Source organism: Motacilla alba, chromosome 1, assembly GCF_015832195.1.
Source record: "Motacilla alba alba isolate MOTALB_02 chromosome 1, Motacilla_alba_V1.0_pri, whole genome shotgun sequence".
Taxonomy (NCBI): Eukaryota; Metazoa; Chordata; class Aves; order Passeriformes; family Motacillidae; genus Motacilla; species Motacilla alba.
In genome coordinates this window covers 49,997,882-50,019,318 of record NC_052016.1, presented here as the reverse complement: position 1 = coordinate 50,019,318, position 21,437 = coordinate 49,997,882, and the positions used below count along the sequence as shown (strand labels likewise).

At 42.0% G+C, this 21,437-nt stretch overlaps 1 protein-coding gene across 4 annotated transcripts in view; it reads left to right on the top strand.

Moving 5' to 3' along the window:
* The first annotated feature begins 3,430 nt into the window (after positions 1-3,430).
* The window catches only part of PDGFD (platelet derived growth factor D), a 136,939-nt gene continuing 118,932 nt past the window's right edge, over positions 3,431-21,437 (top strand). For 2 of the 4 annotated variants that reach the window (XM_038133828.1, XM_038133801.1), the window contains exon 1: positions 3,436-3,981. In XM_038133828.1, the coding sequence (XP_037989756.1) occupies positions 3,852-3,981 (130 nt within the window). In that variant the 5' untranslated portion in view covers positions 3,436-3,851. Of the gene's footprint in view, positions 3,982-21,437 lie in introns of all 4 variants that reach the window. The other 2 variants (XM_038133811.1, XM_038133820.1) reach the window with 2 other exon arrangements.

Sequence of the window (21,437 nt, the reverse complement as noted above, 5' to 3'; positions counted from 1 at the left end):
AGAACAAAACCAACATACCAGACCAGAGGACTTCAAGATGTGCTCTTTAGTGCGCTTCAGCCCAAACTTTTATACCCCTGATTGCTCATGCATTGCACCTGTGTGCCTTCTGTTCCCTTCCCTGATTGGTCAGGGCACTCTAGCGCTCATTACCTTCAATGCTGTTCACCTGCTTTTCACAGCTGTAGCCCATTGGGGATGAGGGCAAATGCACCTGGGCACTCCAGGTCTCATTACCTTCAATGCTGCTCACCTGCCCTGCACAGCTGCAGCCCATTGGGAATGAGGCTCGGCCGCAGCCCCACCCCCAATTACCAGAAACTGTGTGCCTACAAGTGTAAACCAATGCAGAAGTAAAAAATTAGCCTAAGTGGCACTCTCTCAAAGAGAATCCATTTAATAATTTTCCCCTTTTTTTCATAAACATTTTTAAGCCTGTCATTAAAGAAGTTTTGAAAACACTTTGTATGTATGGCTTTCATTTTATATGATTCAAATCAAGCACTACCAGTTGGTATGTTATGAAAGCCATAATTGGATGCTATTCTGCTTGTCAAGCAGATTTTCAAGTTGGCATGGTAAGATTTTCCAGGTTGATAGAAAACAATTATATTACTTTCTTTTTAATTTCTATTAATTGACTTTTATGTGAAAACTTTTTTATTAGGGTCCCAGTTGAGCTGACAAATTTATAATTACCTAAGTTATCACACTTATACATCATTGTCCTTTTATGCAGCAACCATGACTTGCTATAGGTCTTCCTCTAGAAGCCACCTGATACTTTAAATTATTCCAAGCACTTAGAATGTAGATTAGCCAATGTGCTAGAATTTTTGCCAGAAAGTCAAGACCCAGTGATATGCTTATAAAACTGTCTGAGTATAATCCAAACTTCTCTATCTTGGATGGGGGTTCTGTGACACCTTATTATAAAGATACTTTTCTGGCTTTTAGTGGGTATAATGGTTTTAAAAGTGAGCTAAGAAGCTGTAGCAACAGTCATTGGAATGCAGGCCTTTCCTCTAACAGTCTACCAATGCATGTTAGTTTTGCTTCTCTGTCCCAAAATCTTTCTGTCCACCTGTACATCAAATTGGAAAATCCAGGGTGTTTTTTTTTTTTTTGTTTTGTTTTTTTTTTTTTGATACTAGGGCTAAAATAAATATTTGATAATTCATAGAGCCAGGCCTCTGTTTTGAACCCCACATAGTTATTCTCTGTTTTCTTACCTGAGAAAGAGACTTGTCTGCTACAGAAATATTTTTTGCTTTAAGAACAAAGAGTGGTATTATCCCATTCTTTGTACAGGGAGAAACAGAAATGTACCATGAGCAGGTAATACAAGTTTTACAGAGCTCCTCTTAGTATGTACCAAAGCCCACAGGTGGTGGAATCCACTTGCCTATATCCATCATCGTCTAGTTGATGAGGCCTCATGCTGTTTTGCTTGAGAAGTCTCTAAGCAACCAGGTATCTCTGCTACATAAACAGGAATTTAATTTTATGTACCAAAACAGTATGTACTCTTTAAAAAAAAGAAAAAAAGTGCTAAGGAAACCTCAATTCTGTGCCCTAGTCAGCTTGAGGAAGTTTAAACGTATAGTCTCTATCAAGAGAGGGAGCATGTCAGCCAAACAGCTGTGGATTGTTAAAGACAAAATTCTCTTTCACTCTTCTGTTTAAGCTGGACCTTTGCAGCCAGGAAGGCATGGGGCCAGAGAGCCTGTCTCTATACCCAGGTCTTGGGAAGATGTATGAATTTTATATAAGCAAATTTATATGGATGAATTTCAAAACAGAAAGAGAAACAACCTGGGAAATACTGCCATTTCTTGACTGAATTGTGCAATTGCTCAGACACTGTCAAAACATCTTTCGTCTGACTTTTGGCTGGAAGGAAATCTATCCTTGTTTCTCTTCCACCTTAAAATGGCCACTTCCCCAAAGAGAACCAATTACAGATTCCAGCATCCTGAATCTAAAAGAGAAGGAGGGCCTGAAGGCACTAAGAAAGGCACACTTCACTTGTGAGTTGTGGTAAAGGTCAGAAGAGAGCTGGGAAGCAGGGATTCTCTTGGTGTTTTCTGGTAGTTCCTTGTAAGGTAACTGGACAGAGGCAGATGCATTGACTGGATGAACAGAGAACATCTCCCAGGCTCCCCCATACTCATTCATTCTGTGTCCTCGATTTGACATTCTGTTTCTATTAGGATGATTGAACTGGCCACCTTCCCTCTGTTCACCCAGTTCCCCCCGAAATGGGCACCTAAAATATAGTCCCATCTGCTCACAAATGAAGCACTGTTGGAGCCTTTCCATTATCTACCACATGGGAGCAGGATTAGGTTCGCTGTCAGTTTTGGGGAACATGAAAGGGATAAAGGAGCATGAATTATGCATAACAGAATTGCACCCTACTGGTTTCCTAAGACATACAAGATGTTTCAGTCCCATTGTCATCCTAGCATGCTCTTGGAGAAAATGCTTCACACAGCCAGAGGCAGAACTCACAGTGTAGCAGGACTCGTCCAAAACTCCTGATACAGCACCATATTGACATTCTTCTGCTAATGACGTATGTTTCATGTTGTTAAAGATCTGGCAGCATGTAATTGTTAGACTGCCTAAGACTGCATAAAACGTTGTAAGAAATAAACTGAGTAGGGAAAAATTTATTAGAGAACTGTTAAAACCTGAGCGGGTTTTTTTGTTTGTTTGTTTTCTTTTGGTTTTTTGGTTTTGTTTTTTTTTTTAATCTTCCTTTTGATTATTTTCATTGCAAGGAATGGAAAGAAAAAGAGTGTTAAACTAGCAATCTGATCACAACCCTTACATACCTTTGGTTCAGACCTATACTCTTCCAGGCAGTAATACAATCTTTTAATACCAGACTCAATTTAATGAGGGTCTAAATTAGTAAGAACTAACTTTTTATGAAAAGCTTTGGACAGTGCTTGGCATGACAGGAGAAGCCCATATATTTCTCCCAGGGACAACTGCGGATTATTCACCAGTTGTCCCACTAAGTCTTCTCACCCGCCTTGGCACAGCTCGGAGATTTGAGGCATTCGGCCCAGCGATGACTTTTACGTGGCCACCGCGGGCCCGAGGGTGACGGAACCGCCGGGTGAGTGGCCCCTGCGCTGGCGGAGTGCCCTTGGCACACGACTCTCGTCCTGTCCAGTCGCCGGGAACCCAGCGTTCACTCCGCACCGGGGACAGCCCCCTCCTCGCACCATCCCTCCTGCCACTTTTTGCCCGGGGTGTAGACGGCACGGCCGGTAGTGCAGGGAGGGTCTGGGCACCGCTCCCGCCCCCTTCCCCCGGGCCCCCTTTCCTCCCCCGGCGCGGAGAGCGGGGCGCTCCCGGCGCTGCAGACCCCGGCGGCGGCTCCCGCGGCGCGGCGGGCGGGGCGGTGCGAGGCGCGGTGCAGCCCGGCGGCGGCCGCGGGGGAGCGCGGCTGCGGCAGCCCCCGCCTGCTACTGGGGCACGGCCGTGCTGGACGAGGGGAGCGGGCGGCGGTCCCGGCCCGGGCGCTCCGCACCTCTGCCGAGTTTGGCCGGCCCAGAAGGGCAGCCGAGAGTTCAGCATGCAGGAAGTTTTGAGGCAGCTCTAGAGTAGCGCGGCGGCAGTGACCGCTGCTTCGCGTGCTCTTGGGTTTTGCGCTTTTTTTGCGGGGATTGTGCATTTTTTGCCCCACGCCTGCAACTCCCCCAAACACACAAGCAACCCGCAACAATCAAAAAGTCCGCTAAGGGGGAAGAGAACGCGAGCGAGGGAAGCACCCTCGGCGGGAGAGGAGAGCCCGTTTCTTCGCAGAGACACGGTCCCGCTCGCAGCTGGTCCCAATGCAACTGCTCATCCTCCTCCTGCTCTACGCCGTCGTCTGTGCGAACTTCTGCAGCCGTCAGGGCACCACCGCCCCTGCCCAGAGCGGATCTATAAAAGCCCTGCGGGCTTCCAACATCAGGCGAGATGGTAGGTGTCCTGCTGCTTTATTTCTTCCCAAGGGCTGCTTTTGCGGGGGTAGCCCTTAAGCGCTTCTCGGGGCTGCCGCTCCCCTGTCCCGGGAGCGAGAGCCGCGTGCCCAGAGGGCGACTGGGGTCGGTCGGGGTGGGGTCCCGTCCCGGGGGGCTTAGCCAGGTCGTGGGGTCGGTCTCCGGGGTCCGGTCCCGGCGGCCGCTCCGGGAGCGTGTGGCCAGGTGGCAGGAGGGAGGTGTGCGCTGAGGGGGCGACTCTGCCCGGCGGCTGCACCTCCGGGCGGTCCCAGACTTCTCGGGGCAACTTCCGAGGAGATCTCCTGCGAGTCGGCGGTACCCCCAGCGTCCCCTCTGGGCTGCGGGGGCACCTCGCCCCTGACAACGCGGAGTACTCGGTCCCGGCTGCCTAGGCGGGCCCCGCCGGGCGTCCCTCGGCCCCTCTGGGCCCATGTGCCTGTGATGTGCCGGTGGCGGGACAGAGCGGGGCGAGCGGCGGCTTCGTGTCGTCTCGGGCCGCACCGGCGCCGCTGCGGGGGCTCTCAGGGGCGGCGTGTCGGGGGCGCTGCCGTCGCCCCAGGGCTCCTTGGCGGGAGCGGGATCGCCTCCCGGCCTTGCCACAGCCTCGCCGCCTTCGACTGCTGTAAGGGCTGTCGGCGTGCTGCTCGCCGGGTTAGGGGATTTCTCGAGCGGAGGGTGTGAGCCCAGAGCTTGGAGTTCCCCTGGATCGACTGGGCACTGCCTCACCAGGACTGGCCTCGTCGCTTGTGATGGCCGGGGATGGCGCACACCCATCCGGCGCCCCATAGGGCGGCAGCGGGCTCTCGGACACCGCCCGCCCCGTAGGCAGGGTGTTTTCAGCCTGAGCTCCGGTGCGGTTCCCTCCGGGAGCTGCCGGCAGAGGATGTCCTGGAGAGCAGAGGTGCTGCCCAGGGTCTGCAGTACAGCAGTGCCGGACGCAGGTGCCTTCAGCGAACGCGGTCGTAATGCCCTGGCCCCACGGTGAGGGAATGGGGAGAGTGCATAGAAATAGCGCTGCTGAAATTCACCTCTAGAATCCAAGATTTTCAGTTTGGGAAGAGTGATGGGCCTTTGGCCAGGGAACAGCCTGGAATGTTCCAGCCTCACGTGGGAGAGCTTGCTTTTGCACGTTGCACGTACCTTCTTAGACGATGAAATGCAGGATGTTCTCCTTGCAAATGAACAGTTACCATCACTCTTCAAATTAACATCTTCCAGTTGACAGCAGTTATATGTTTTATAAACCCTTTTCAAAAACCCAGGCCTTTGAGCCATTTCCAAGACTGTATTTGCCAGTGTTTATTTTCCACCATGTATACAATGCATGTAATGGGTATACAGTTGATTTAGGAAAATGTTTTTGTTTAAAGTTTGGAGCCATATTGAACTTAATAATATTTTTTATGTCTTTCCTTGTCACTGAAAGAAGACTTAGAGAAGGTGGAGAATTTTTTTTTATATTGGAAATGTTGAGTCAGGAAGCAGGACTGAATTGCAGTTCATTCTGATACAGAAGTCAAATTTAATCTCATTAAAAAAGTATGTGTTTGCAATAAAATTATATATTTGTTATTTCTGTTTCTTTCTTTAAAATTATTCTGTATTTTATCAAGCTTCATGACTTGTTAGCCTGGCATCTTCATAGAAGAACTGAGACCATCTCTGAAGTAAGCTAAGCAAGCTTCCATCCAGCTCAAACTTCAGACAAGCTTTTTCATTGAAAACTTACATACTTAGAACATCAGAATGTGTATTACTCTGATCATCTCTGTATAGTCAATGAATAAATCATTAACCCCTAATATAAATAAAGTTTTCATATTAATGGAAGTTTGATGGGTGTTTTACTCCTCAGAAGACTTCCTGTGGTGAAACTGCTTATTGGAGTGATGAAGACAACAAGCCTCTGAAATTATTACTTAATTGCTGTCTTCCTAGTTGTGATAATTTAACAATTTGGTTAAGCTTTGCACCTTTAAAATTACCCTAGGCAACTTGTAGTGGTTGATCTTTGTGGGTACCAGGTGACTAATACTGGTGCTATTGGAAGGTGGCAGATCTGTGTGTAATTACATCCTACCTTTTGTCTTTGCTGGGACATGTGCTAGTGAGCCTTGCAGCCTACAGTGAATGTGCCCATGCTAAAGTCAGACACTTCTGCAATTCTTGAGTGGATGTTATGGACATACTGAAGAGGTCACAGACTTCGATGAAGACTACGTGCAGACCCCTAGCATGCTGCAGCCTTGCTCTCTCCCTGTGCTTGGGAATCCTGATGCTTTTTCTCTGCAAAGGACGGTGTGTTCTGGTGTGGATTGCAACATTTAAAGCAGATCAGCTGCTGATCTCCCTGATTTTACTCAAATGAAATTGTTGCTTAAATTCCTTGACCGAGGGTCTATATTTATACAGCCAGAGGTTTTGAGCAGTATTCCAAATGTTGAATGCATGCGATGGGCTCACAAGCAAATGCTTAGACCACAGTTGGCTGTAGGCCACTAATAGTATTTCTGTCTTTTGTAATTTGCAGTGGTGTTTTTGTGTTGTTTTGGTCTGAAGCAATTATATGGAACAGCATGAAAGACATGTGAGTTGCGTTGCTGAGTCAGACAGTATTTTTTGCTTTGTAAATATTTGCAGATATGACAATACAGAATGGGATCTGAGAGCATGCAGTACATTGGGGTAAATGTGTTACAACAGTCTCTCTCAAAACACGCAGCAAAAATAAAAAGTAGTTTAACATTATGCTCTGGGTTGATGATCATGATTATAAGGTTTTGGATTAAAAGAGAAGAGGAAACAAGGCCTGTTCAGCTTAAAAAAATTATCTTGGGAAGTTCAAGACCACCTGCACATTTCAGTTTTTTAAAAAAGCAACCCTTTCACTTCCAAGCAGGATAACCTAGTGGTACTGCATACACAGAGTTTAATACGGAGGCTTGGTCTTGCTTCTGGCCAAAACAAACCTTTGCATGATTTAGTATTGCCTTTCTTCTTTCAGACTAAAAGAAGTTGGCCTATTTGTAATTGCTCTTACTTAAGACTGAGGTTGATCTGATAAGAAATCTATGGAGGAGGGCAGCTCATACAAAAATTGCTATTTAATGACTACCAAACCTAACCAGACTGTACTTTCTGCTGAAGATATTAAGAATATAAATAACTTGCTTACAAGACTTCCTCTTGTCCTAGTTGAAGGACGGTCATTGATGACTCAGCAGTCCAGTGTAGCACTAATCAATTTTTTAAAGTGTCCTGGAGGTGCCAGCGCCATTTATAGCACAAGTACTGGTATTCACTTAGAGTGTTTATTAATGCTATTAAGTTAAGTACTTTGAAGTTCATCAGAATAACACAGAGGTCTTCCAGATGCTTCCATTGTTCTGTTTTGACTCAGTTTCCCAGTTTGCAGTATACAGGTAATACTGCCTAATTACAAGAAGTCTGATATTTTGTTTCTCCTATTTTGGTTGTTTATGTGTACTTGGAGATGAAAAGTAGAAGATAAAAAGTGCTAAGTAATATTATTTACTATATAATGTCTAACAGAAACATCACATGCATTTTCTTATCAGTTATTGAACAAACATCTGCTTAGTATAGGGAAGTATGCCTAGGCTGTATCTTCAGACTAAGCATCGCCATACATACTTGAAACTTCAAGCTCCTGAGTTCAAAGAAAAGACAGAACAGAACAGACAGCATAGTGTCAGGTCATTTCAGTATGTAAACAACTGACAGCCATGGAATCAGTATCTTCTGATGTGGATTTGAAACCATAACATCAGATGACTCGTGATAAGATTCCACACTCTTGTGGTTTTCACTATGAATCCAAAAAAATCTGGAATTTTCAAACTTCGCTTTGCTTGTGCACCACCAAAATACAAAGAAAAAACTGTACTTTATAATCCTGGAGAGCTGCCAACATCTTTTGGCTCTTTAAGGCCCAGTCCAAATGGATGTATGCTATTAGCTCTACCCTCTTCTTCCCTGGATTGGCTGATGCCTAATCACAGGGAAAAGTATATGGTGATTTGGGCGGTATTCTCTCACCAAACAAATGTTAAGTGTCTGTTTTGGAGAGAAAATTGTGTTGTTTTCTGTTTTTTTGGTTGTTTGGTTGTTTTTTTTAAAGAGGGTAGGTTTAGATTAAATGCTTTAAGGTCCCTTCCAACCCAAGCCATCTTGTGATTTTATGGTATTAGGAGAAATTCTTTGCTGTGGGTGTGGTGCGAGCTTTGGCACAGGTTGCCTAGAGAGGTCTGTGCAAGGGGTTTCATCAAGCTGGTCTAGTGCAAAGTGTCCCTGTTCATGGCAGGGGGATTGGAACTAGATGACCCTCCAGGTTCCTTTCAACCCAAGCCATTCCATGATTTTGTGATTTTATGTTTCTATGATTCTGTGAAGTGTTTCCGGTATCACTAGTGGTATAGAACATCACTTTTGGAATGTGCTTACTGAGTTCTTTTATAATAGGCTTGTATACATTTGTTTAGAAGATTCTGGTAACATAAAATTGTGTCAACTGTAAAATGGCCAAAATAAATTGGTTTTTACAGGCTTTCTTTCCTTGTTTTCTAGATTTTGTATAGAAATATGTATTTCAGGCTTCATCAGTTAAAAAAAAAAAAAAAAAAGAGCCTTACTAATTTCCCTGCAGTAATGCACTTTGGTCTACAATTACCTGACTTTGATGATGTCTCTTATCTGTATAATTAACAGTTTGGACTGAAATATCAAAGCATATATTGCATGAGAATTCCAACCCTGACTCAGCAGCAAGCAGCATAGAGGACTTCTCTAAAGCAACCTGAAATATGTTTTATCAGGCAGATGTATATCATTAGTATAAGTCACTTCAAATTCTTCAGACAGTCTCTTGAAACTTCTTGGTTTTAATTTGGGGCTTTTTTAAGTATTACTATGAAACTGATTTAGGCCACCTAATTCTTAAAGGGCTGGAAGAGAAAACTTGATAGTTGTATTTCTTTGATTTGTAGAAACTCAACAGTGCTGAAAATCTAAAATAACGTTGGGAGTTCTGTCATGCCACAGAGACATTGTGTTTCATAAAACATCTAGGAATAGGCATAAATAGAAAATTCACAGGGGATCACTAGTGCAGTAATATTCATCATGTGCTTAACTGACCTTCTTATAATTCTGCTAAAGTCAAGGGGTTCAAGTCATACAGGACAGTGTAATAAGAAAGCTCAAATAGCTTATGTAAATGAGGTGAGTGACAATAGCTATATATTTTCTATGAACCAGGTGTACCAAGTATTTGTAAAATTAGGAATCATAGAATTGTTTAGGTTGGAAAAGACCTGCAAGGACATCAAGCCCAGCTGTTTACTCAGCACTCATATAGCTGGCCTTGGGCCATCGATCCAGCCTGTCCAGATCCCTCTGCAGAGCCTTTCTACCCTGCAGCAAACCAACACTCCTGCCCAACTTGCTTTTATCTGCAGGCTTGCTGAGGGTGCACTCGCTCCTTTCATCCAGGGCATTGATAAAGATATTAAACAGGACGGGCCCCAGTACTGAGCTCTGTTGAATGGGCTTGCGAGCAGCCACCAGCTGGATGTAACTCCATTCAGCACTGCTCTCTGGACTTGGACAATAGGCCTGTCTTTTATACTGGAAATAGTGCACCTTTCCAAGCCATGAGCATCTGGTTTCTGTGGGATAATTCTGTGGGCTGTGGTGTCAGAAGCTTTACTCAAGTGTCTGGGGACTGGCTGAGATGGAGTTAATTTTCCCCACATCAGCCCTTGCAGTGCTGTGGTCTGCATTGGTACTTAGAAAAGTGTGGATGATACAGCAGTGTTGTGGCTACTGCTGAGCAGTGCTGGCACAGCATTAGGGCTGTCTCTCTAACATTCTGCCCCTCTCAAGTGGCTGGGAGTGGGAAAGGTCCTGGGACCTGCAGGGCACAACCAGGCCCAAATTAACCAAAGGGGTATTCCATAGCATATGACACCAGCTCAGATACAAAAGCTAAAGGGGAGAGGAGGAATGGGGGATATATATTATTTTATAGTTTGCCTTCCACAGTAATCACTACACGTGTTGCAACTTTGCTTCCTGGGAAGTGACTGGATATCACCCCCTGATGGAAAGTAGACAATATATTAACTTTTTTCTCTTTGTTTATACACACCAAATTTTCACTTTTTTTTTTTTTTTTTTTTTTTTTTTTTTTGTTTAGTAAAGTGCCTGACATCAAGCTACAAGTTGTTTTCCTTCTTACTTTTTCTCCCTTGTCCCACTAAGAAGGGGAGCGATAGAGAGGCTTGACGGGCACTTGGTGTCCAGTCAAGGTGAACCCAGTACCTAAAGTCCAGGCAGACAACATCCACAGCCTTTACCTCATCCACTGAGTGGGTCACAGAAGTAGATCAGGTTGGTCAATCAGGACCTGCCTATGGCCATGCTGACTGGGCCTGATCTCCTGATTGTCATGCATGTTCTGCGTGATGACACTGTTGACGAGCTGTGCCATGACTTGCCCCTGCACTGAGGTCAGGCTGGCAGGCCTGTATTTCCCTGTATCCTCCTGGCCATTTGTGTGGATGGGTGTCACATTTGCTGACCTCCAGTTAACTGGACCTTCCAGATTTGCTAGGACTGTTGGTAAATGGTGGAATGTGGCTTGGAGAGCCCTTCTGCCAGCTCTCAGGACGCTTGGGTGGATCCCATCTGTCCTCACAGATATATGTCTAAGCAGTGTAGCAAGTCACTGACCATTTCCTTTTGGACTGTGGGGGCTTTGTTCTGCTTTCTGTCCCTCTCTTCCAGTATAAGAGGCTGGATACCCAAAGCAAACTGGTCTTCCTATCAAAGACTGAGGCAAAGAAGGCATATGTAACTTTGGCTTTTCCGTGGGCTTTGTTGCTATGTTTTTGTCAGTTGTCTTTAGTCTATCAAAATTAAAAAAAAAAGTATATATATCGTAGGCATGAGTCTTTTGTATATGCATTTGCAGAATAAATACAACTTTTATCTTTACAATATCTTCTAATATAGCAAAATAGATACTCATCTCTCACAGAATCACAAGTGGAAGGGACCAAGAATGATCATTGAGTCCAGCTCAACGATTTTAAGTCTCAAAAGTTTTTAGCGTGATCTCAACCCCAAAGAAGGGCTGCCCTGGCTTGCTCTGGCTTTTGTGCACCTGCAGGGATTTGACATCAGGATACTAAGAAATACCATGAAGGCTGTTTGCTGGCTTTCTCTGTAGTATGACTTTGCCCACTACCACAGGGAAATTTAGTGGTAATCTTTTAGTCAGTTTATTCAAGCTGTATTTAAGAATTGCCTCCAAAATTCCTGCTATTGTATTTATGAGGTTGATTACGTTATACCACATTTTGGATAAAAGAGAGCGCTTATATCACTGCTTCTGGTGAGGTTGTCTTGGCTGAAATACTGGATTGCGTACAGTTGTTTGGCAGTTTGTTTCAAATCAGTCTCCTGTTTACAAAGCTAAGGAAGTGTCCTTTTAGTGTGAAATTGGAGATACTTTCTCTTGGGAGTTTGGGTTTGGCTCTAATATTTTGGTAGTGAATAAATCCTCCATAATCTTGAGCTTCCTATTGTACTTGAGTAATCTTGAGTTTCATGTTTCCTTTTTGATCTGTATCCCACACTGTGAAGGCCAACATCATGTTTCTGCTTTGTTAATTAGAGCTCTGTGTATTTGGAGATGCTGTAGGAGGACACACTTTTACCTTCTGTTCAAACTTCATGCCACTGTGCTTTAGCCCTGCTGTGCCTTGGGACTTCATGATGTTGAGACTCTGTAAAACTATTTATTAAGCACTAGGTCCATGAAAAACTTGAAAAATAGCCATCGTGACTTTTGTTTTACTAAATCAATGACAAAACTTCCATCAGCACTTCTTGTGGTAAGGCCTGGTACACAGTTCACACATGAATTAAATACAGGATAAAATAAAATGAGTGGGAATTCAGTGATGAGTTTGTAATACAATCAAAGACCCATATAAATGTTTAATTTGAAAAAGACCCTAAGATTGAATCCACCACTAAACCATATCCCTCACTGTCACATCTACACATCTTTTAAATACATCTAGGTGTAGTGACTCAAATGCTTCCCTGGGTAGCCTGTTCCAGTGTTTGAAACCCCCTACAGTGAAGAAATCTTTCTTAATATCCAATCAAAATGCCACTTGGTGTTGCTTAATGACAATTGCTCTCATCCTATTGCTTGTTACTTGGGAGATCAAGCCCCACCTGGCTACACCCTCCTTTCAGGGAGTTGTAGAATGTTATGAGGTCTACCTGAGCTTCCTCTTCTCCAGCTGAACATCCCCAGTTCCCTTGGTGACTCCTCATCAGACTTGTGCTCCAGACCCTTCCTGAGCTTTGTTTCTCTTTGGCTGTGCCTCAGCACCTGATTTTCTTTATTGTAGTGAGGGGCTTGTGTACAGTACTCAAAGTTAGGATGTTCTGTTATTTCCATATACTGAGACAAACCAAACAAATCCTTTGCACTGATAGAGATGGAGGGCTGATTGATATGGTTACAGATTGTGTAACAAAGATGCAGAACAAAGCCTTGTATTCAAATGTCCGGTTTCTTTTTCTCCCATACTGACTACCTTATGTGTCACCCACAGGATATCCTACAAGTGACTTCAGCTGCAGTACATTTCTAAACAAGACCGTAAGGAAACTTGTCCGTATTTTTCAGCGTCTTGCATTGTTTCTGTTTTTTCTTAAAGAGGCTCCAAACGTAATATGCGGGGGTTACTGTTATTGTTTCTTTTTGGATCAGTTGCAAAAGATATTTCTCATAGTTGCATGTATTTCTAATCTGATATGACTCACAAAAAAGTGTATTGAGGATGAAGCAGAGACCCAGACTGGTTAGAGAAGGAATAAAAATAGATACACACAATGTTGATCACCAGATATACTGTGGGATCTAGAAGCCCTTTATGTACTGTTGTGCCCTTAATTTTTTAGCCAGTTTTCTGGAAAGATAAATCCTTTGCCTTAGCAACCAGTGGCAGTAATGCTGTGAGAACAGCAAGTAGATAGTGACAACAGCTAGGCATTCTTTGTGGAGATGGACCAACCCAGCTTCTTAATTATGATTCCACAGCAGGGATAATCACTGATAGGAGTGATTTCACTCACACGTCCAGATTTCAGTAAAAGGGTTTAAGACCTCCTTGCAGAAGCCTACGGGGAATTTTCTGCTCTGTAATGGATAGAAAGCCCCAAAGTTATGTCACTGTTTCCCTTTGTAGATCAGGTTGTAAGCCTTTTCCCTTACATGATCTCCATACATACAGCCTTGCCTCCCAGCAGACTTCAAGAAATGAGGAATTCTCTTGGCCACGTGACAACATAGAAACAAGCATCACTCCAGAAATAAACCTGTTTGCCCTGCAGAGGAACCTCATGCTATACTCCAGAATGCATCTGAGGACTGATCCTCTACCTGTGTTGTTCCCACACTGGCAAGCAAAGGAGGATGAGAAGTGGATCAGTATGGCTATTTCCTGCTCTTTCCCCAGTCTCCTCACTGGTCACAGCACACACAGTAAGCCTTTCCTGGGCAGTGTACAATTGACAATAATTTCCTGCAGGCAATATCACTATATGTAAATACCTTTAGTTTCAATGTCAGGTTTGAGCCCTGGCAGCTTGGAGAGGCAGAAGTGCCACCCACAGCCACGGCTGCATGTAGGCAAAGACTGGAGTACCTTACCAGGGTGCAGCCATCCTTAAAATGCTGTGGCCTTGCTGTCTGTCTGTCCTACCTCCTGTCTGCTTTCCTGCTCAGAACTGCTACTGTTTTTGCAGACTGAGAGCCATGTGCCATACATGAGGTAAAATAACAGGGCACATGAATAGCCAGTTTTGGGGAATAAAGAATTACACAAAATGACAGTGTTATGTCCTGTAAAAAAAATCAAATGTCTTGGTTTTCTCATGCTTGCCTGAATATGACTTCAGTGGCATGGAAGTTAAACAGCAGTCTCTTCTCTAAAGAAACCCTGGAACAAAACAGGGAAAGCTATTATTCTGGTTTTGTTACTTTGCACTTTTGTTCTCTGGGTTTGGTTTCATCTAGTGCATAAGGATATAGAGGAAGGTCATGAAGAAGAAATCACAATGACTGGATATGTCAGTTCAGTTTATATTTTTGAAGAATGACTTTAAAGGCCTTTTTATCAATGTGTGCAGGATATTTTTCAAGGCTCACAGGAGCTCCCTTTTATTTTTGTACAGGGATCTTTTCTCAGGATTTGTCTCCAATGACTGTGCCATTTCCTGATTCTCCTGCTATCTTTTGTGCCATCGCCAGCCTTTGCAGGATCTAAAGTTAAACCTTGTCAAGCAGATTGCTTTTAAAGCTTACCTTAGGCAAGGGAAAAAGTGTCACCTGTTTTTCTTATCAGAAGTAAGACAATGTATTTCTATATATGCTTCTACACTGAAGTGATTGCAAATTTAAGTACGTGTCATTGCAGTTTTGACAATGAATTGCTAACACATCAATTTCAAAAAGGTATTTGAAGATAGCTTCAAAGGTATTTGGCCAAAAATACCGTGAGATGCCTTGTTTCATTCTAGGGAAATACCCACCCTTGTCACCTAATGCAGCTTCTCCTTCCCTTCTATTTCCAAAGATGGGAGAGAAGCATTTCCTTCAGTTATTTATTATAAACCAGTATTTTAGATTTTTTCAATTTTTATTTTATTGTTACTATGGCTAACACAAAGCCTGTCCTTAAAAGACAAACCACTGTGAACTCCACAGTATTATCATTATCTTGCTGACTTGATGTTCTTTCCAGTTCAAAGTTGCTTAAAATTGCCAGATAAAGTAGAGGATCTGATGCCAGCAGGTGAAACCAGGCAGTTCTCTAAACTGGTTTTGACAGCAGTTCCTGTGTGTGCAGCAGCAGCTGGCAGAGCTTTCCACAGGGCATGATTAGGCCTGGTGAAAGAGCTGACTGGAGGAAACCCAGGGAGCTCCCACTGGGGGCTTGGGTGACCCTCTGTCAGAGAACTATGTAAGACATACACTGTGCTTGCTTATGGACACTAACAAAGAGTTCTTACCCATAATGATTGCTGAATGGTTCCACATAGAATGTCCACTTTTTCCTGCACGTATGCACAGCATTTCTGTTAAAAAGCTGGTAAATTTTGACTGACTAGTGCTGACATCTGAGGCTCAGAAAAAGAAAATGGAGACTTGTCTGGCAATACTTGAAGCTGAAGATTTTTAGAACCTGTCAAATCCCCACATTTACTGTATTCAAAACAAAGGACTGCTCTCACAAACTTTTCACTAAATATTTGCTTTTAAAATGAAGCACAGGAAAGCAGCCAGAAAGAAAGAAAGCATCAGACACATTTTTGTTTTGGTTTTTGCAGGACATACAAAAAAAGCAAAAAATAAAAGCACTGTCAGATTGCTGAACACGTGGGTTTAACCTGAAACATACTTTTAAAAAAAAGAAATTCAAAATCACATTAGGTACAAAGTTGAATTGACTATGCAGCCTTGTTAAATGTTCAAGATAAAGAAAACAGATGAACTTAAAATCTTGAAGTTTTTTTCTTTTTTTGTAGTGGTGGTGGTGATGGTGGTTTTTATGTTTTGGGTTTTTTTGTTAGATGCATTGTAGGGCCAGATACAGCGGGAGTAAAGGGTGAAATCAGGCATATTCAGCCAGGTGCATCCCCAACCATGTACTGAGTGCCATAAGGAAAGATGAAGGAGCTTCAGCCCTGCCTCACTTTCCCAAATAATCTTCTCCAGCACAGGGCAGTGGAAGGGGGAGTTGTAAATGATTGGTAAGACAGAGAGGTTTGAAGAAGTGAGATAGTGTGCCAAGACTCTGCCTTACTTCCTGCTGAAGTAACTGCTCCATGTCTTGCTGGTGAATGTGGAATGGCATCCTCTTGTTTCAGTGTGCAGTGGGAGGGGCTCGCTCCTGCCTCCCCCTCCGTGTCTGTATGACTGAAGCCCCATCTTAGCCTTGTATCAGCAAGCAGTCTGATATATTGCCAGATTTGACTTTTCCCAGTTCCTCCATGCGGTACTGCAGCTCTTGCTAACAAAAAGAAGTCCCTGATCATTGCAGGGTGATTGGACTAGATGACATTCAGAAGTCCATTCTAACCAATTTGTGGTTAGATGATTCTATGAAAAGCAAATGATGTGTTCAGTCTCTCTATTCCTCAATGAGCTGTGTGGGAGAGACTGTCCATGTGTGCCTCATGTGAAATATATGTGTATTTTGTGCATTTGTTTGTCAGTGCATGCCATTTTTACTTCCTGTGGAAAATGGACGCTAGGTGTAGATCCTATCTTCACCTTGTCCCCACAACTGGGAATAATGGAATTTTCAGCATTGTGTGATTGTGTTCAGTTTGCAAGAAAGGTAATTTACTGTAATTGTGACCTTACTAATGTAGTGTGATTTCAGCTGCAACTCACCTCTTAATAATGAACAGTAAATAAAATGCTAATCTATTTTACAGTTTTTGTGTTGCTAAAGTTCAGGTACTCAGATAACTTAATTAGCACTTATTTCCCCAGTACACTGATTAGTTTCTCAAATTTGTCCATTTTTAGACATGTTTGCTAAAGTAGTCAAATTATAATGAAGCTGGTATTGCCACTCTGGCTTGAGGTCTGTCTTTTCAGTATTAACTGGTATCTTTACAGTTATACTCTATGAATCCATATTTGACTTTCAGTAGAGAAGAGAAGGAATAGTATATATAACAATTATGGCTTTTCTCCCTTGTGGTTCACAGAGGAGAAAGCAACATTACAGGAAACATGAGAGGGAATGTCTTTATGTGTGCTCCCCTCTAGATTTGGTGTATGCAAACAAACATTTGACTGAGGAGTACAGTATCTAGCATTGTGTCTCAGAAAGCCATCAGGATCACTAAGTCAGTACTGGGGCAGCAGCTGATTCCATCTAATTTTAAGTATGTAAATTATGAGTTACTCTATTATTATACTTTAGTGATTACTGTCTCTGTCCTTATGATTATTCTGGTAACTTCTAAACTGAAAATGGAATACCTCAGACAGCTCCTCATAAAGAAATCCTCTGCTGCGGTGTGATTCAGGCTTGCATTCATAATGCCAGTGCTGGGGGTGTCAAGTGGAAGTCTTAGTGATTCTCTGGAGTTAGTTCTCTTGTTTCTAGTGCTCTAGAGGATCTAGATTTATGACCTTAACCATATTCTGCCACCTTCTCCCACATCCTGTTTGTCTGAGAGTGGTGGTTCCTGTGCCCGTGTCTGTAGAAAGATAATCAGTGTGCAGTCTCGCTTGATTCTAGTGCAAATATCTGTTTCCATGGAGCATTACAATGATAATAGGCAGTCTCCATGCTGTAGCATTTTAGTTTTTTCCTTTGGCTCTGCCAGAACAATTTCAGAATAATCATTTTCTGTTTGCCTCTGTTTTGCAAAGAATTCCTGACAGATCGAGTGACATTGTCAGCCAGTGAGAAAGTTTATATGTCACATATAGTTAGGATTTCTCTCAAATTAGTGTAAATTTTTATAGATTCATTTTGTTTCACAATCCCTGGTGGTATATGCATGGTCTTAAGCTCATGCTGATCTCTCAGTATCTGAGACCTAACTCTGAATTCAGGTGTCAAAATGGTACAGTTTTGTTAACAGGCCCTACAACCTTCTGTTTAAAGTCTATGCAGGACTTCTTTTTGTTCTGATAGACATTGAAAAGTAGATCATGCTTTTTTTGCTTCTACAATTTTGGACTTACCTGGACATGAAAGTTTAATGCTACAATCCTAAATGTGTTGTTCTTAGATATAATATTTGTTTATATTTCAATGAAAATCTTTCTAATCCTCTGTTGTTTTGAAACATTGGTATCCTATGGTCTTGATGAAATTAGTAGCTTTTTGAAGATCTGTTTACTTTTTCCTGTATTATTTACATCTGTTGCATTGCAGACTGAGTGCTGCTGGTGCTGGTACACTCTGCAGATTATGCTGCACAAATCTCCATAAAGTCTGCAGAATTTTCTTTGTGATTATATATATTTTTCTTTAACTTAGGGCTCCATTGTGTAATAAAAACATTCTTAATAAAAATGTATGCTATCTAGCTTGAAAAAGAAACCCATTTGAAATCATGACAGCTTATTTGAAGATGTGAGCAAAATTTAATACTTTTTAATACTTTGCAAAATGTAAGACACATTACTGGATAACTGCAAAAGGCTTTCATTGAAATCTGTTAAATTCTACTTGAAATATTGTGGTTTTCTTTGTTATGTATGGAATTGAAGAACTATTTTTATATCTGGAGGTCAGCCCAAGTTTTGCAACTATAGCACAATGAGATGCAATTCATTTAATATCTGTATGGACTACATTTACTGTAGGTTGAAAAATGGTTTTGGCATTTCTTTTTTTTTTTTTTTTTTTTCCAAAATCTGCAGTCTTCAATTGCTACTGTACAGAAATTTTCCTTTCATTATTCCAGTTTTCAATTTACCTGACAGTTGTAGAGTGAATATTCATTTATCATTTATTCAGTTCACTCAAAATTGAGTAGTTTGGGCTTACGAAAGTCCCCAGACCAAACAGATCACAAACAAAACAATTGGTTTTCTCTTTCAGTCCATAAGTAAAAACCAAATGTACGAAGTCAGCACTGCAGAGAAAAACATCCAAAAATAAAAATAGGAACACACCTGCTCAGATGCTTTTAAAAATTTTCATTTAATTTAAATTTTCATTTTATTTTTGGGCCCATGAATAATTTCAGAAATATGGCTGATATTGGTGAATAGGAGCAGTTGGAGTTGATTAATAGGTAAAATTTTCTTTTTACTAAGCCAAACATGTTATAGTAATTCTTTTTCTGATATTTTCATATGGTAATTCTTTTTTCTGATATTTCTGACAATTAGGTGGTTTTTCTTAACTAAGAACTATTTAAATACACATTTTATTATACATGTGAAATATATACATTTTAATTGCATTCTGATTCCTGTCTAAATGGAGCTTACCATAGTCAAAACAACTATATTACGACTATGTTCTCTGACATCTTAAAAATCATAACATTCAGGCTGCACAACATATGTATGATGAGGAAAAATGGATTTAAATATTATTAAACATAGCTCATCTTCCTGGGGAGCAGAGCTACTTGATCTTGTGCTAAGTTTTATTTAATTGCAGACAATGTGTTCTTGATGGTGGTGTCTTTAAATGTTCTTATAAAACAAGCAATCTTGAAAAGTAAAAATGAAAACTCAGAATACAATTAAGATATAAAGCTAGGTTTCCTACCTGTACCTTTCGAACTGGGCTGAAATCTCAGATTTCAATCAGATTCAATCCATCTGCCTATCTCCACAGTAGATCTGAAAATCTGTCATGAAGTCAGTCACTTCATCTCAGGTCCTGGCTGCAGGCCTTTGAAAAGTGTGTGTATATGTATGTACAGCCATCTTTATGTGTTGGTTTGCTGTGTGCTTAAGGGATTCATACACATTCACATTTAGATGCAGTCTGCCTTACCTTTTAAATGAGGCTGAAATGCAACTTAGAGAAAAAAACGTTCATTTTAAAAAACTTTGGTAGTTTGAAAAATGGGACATCTTGCTAAAGCTTCCCTTATAATTGTGGGGGAGAGAAAGACACCTGCAGAGAACTGCTCATCCCATTTGTTTTAGATGTCTGCCTTCAGGTGGGATGAATTACCTTCTGCATCTTCTTTTTGCACTCAGAGCAAGTCCAGGGCAAGTAGGTCACTAGCACAGCAAGCTCACAAAATCACCTAAAAATATTTCTGGTTTTATTGCTGTCTGAGAAACATGGTTTGGATCTTCTAGATCTCTTCAAAATGCTGCATTTTTAGGATAAGATTAAAGATTTCTTTAGAGTGATGAGCAATGGCATTATAGTAGTTATTTCTGACTAGCAAGTCGTAACAGTCTGTTACTCTGTGAAGTGTAAGCTTCAAGAATAAACATTCACTACCAATGCTTCTGGGATAAAATGTGGAGGGTTGACACTACTGTTGGAGTATAAGAAGATTTAGGATTAGATTTGGCTTCCTTTTTTTCTTTTTTCTTTTTTCCCCCAGAATCTCAGGCAGTTATTAAATAGACTAAGGCCAGCATATACTTCACAAGATCTTATGTTAGCAATTTTTTATGTGTACAGGGGTCAACTGAGAATAATACAGCTCACTCCTGTCAGCTGGTTTAGACTGACTCATGGAGAATAAATTTATAAGAGGTTGCTGGTGGGGTCTAAAAAATCGCTGCTTGTGAGGAAGCAGCTCTTGGCCACACCTGGTTGAAGGTACGTAGTCATGAAAATAAAGCCATGGGTTGCTGCAGAGTTGCAAGTGCTGGAGGGAAAGGGGATTGACTGAACACTGCAAAGAACATCATAAATCTTGTTGTGGTAACATTCATAGGAATATACTTGGCTGTGGGCTGGTTGCACAAACATATAAGTACAAACATGAATTTACATATTTTGAGCCCAGTACCTCTCTACCTTCTGAATCTTTTTAGTTGTGTTTGTCTCAGTGCCCAACCAGCTCTTTTCCCTTTCCTACTCTTAACTCATCCTGACCAACCCACTCAGGCATAGTGCTGACTGAAAGATCTGCACCTGCTGACCTCCTGCCTGGAGCAGCTGTTGTGTGTGTAGTCATTGACTCCTGCATGTGTTCCTGCACCTCAGACTGTGTAGTGGGAGATATTTGGTACCCATCTGCCACTCAGATGTTGTAAGATACTGTTTTCCCTTGTTGATCAGAAGGTACGAAACAAAGAAAATTGAATAATCCCAAATATACTTAGAATTTGTTTTAGCATTTTCTTCCTTAAATTACCTAAATGCAGCTATAAAATGTCAAAATCTTATTGTGTTAAGGCTTTAACATAATTTATTTCATTCAAATCAAGTGTAATTCTTTGTACATTTGAAATATTGCAAACTTAAGGCTTTTTACCTCATTGTTTGGCTGCCTTACAGAGTTCCAGAAGTGTTTGGACAATACCCTGAGGCATATGCTGTGGCTCTTGGGGATGGTCGTGTGCAGGGCTGGGAGTTGTACTCCTTGATTTTGGTTGGTCCCTTCCAACTCGGTTGATTCTGTGATTCTGTTATTCTGTGATTCTGTGAATGTGAGCTGCATTCTAAACTCTTCCCAGTGTTAAGGCATACCCTAATGTTCTCCCTCTGGATTGACTGTTGAACAGTGAGGATAAAGCTCTTCCCAGCTCCCTGGAAGACATTAATACAGTCTCTCTTCTCTCTCTTTTCCTGCTAGTCTTCAGAAAGCTTACAGAACTGAAATACCTTTGAGGCTTTATCCTCAATTTAGCCAACAGGTTCAACA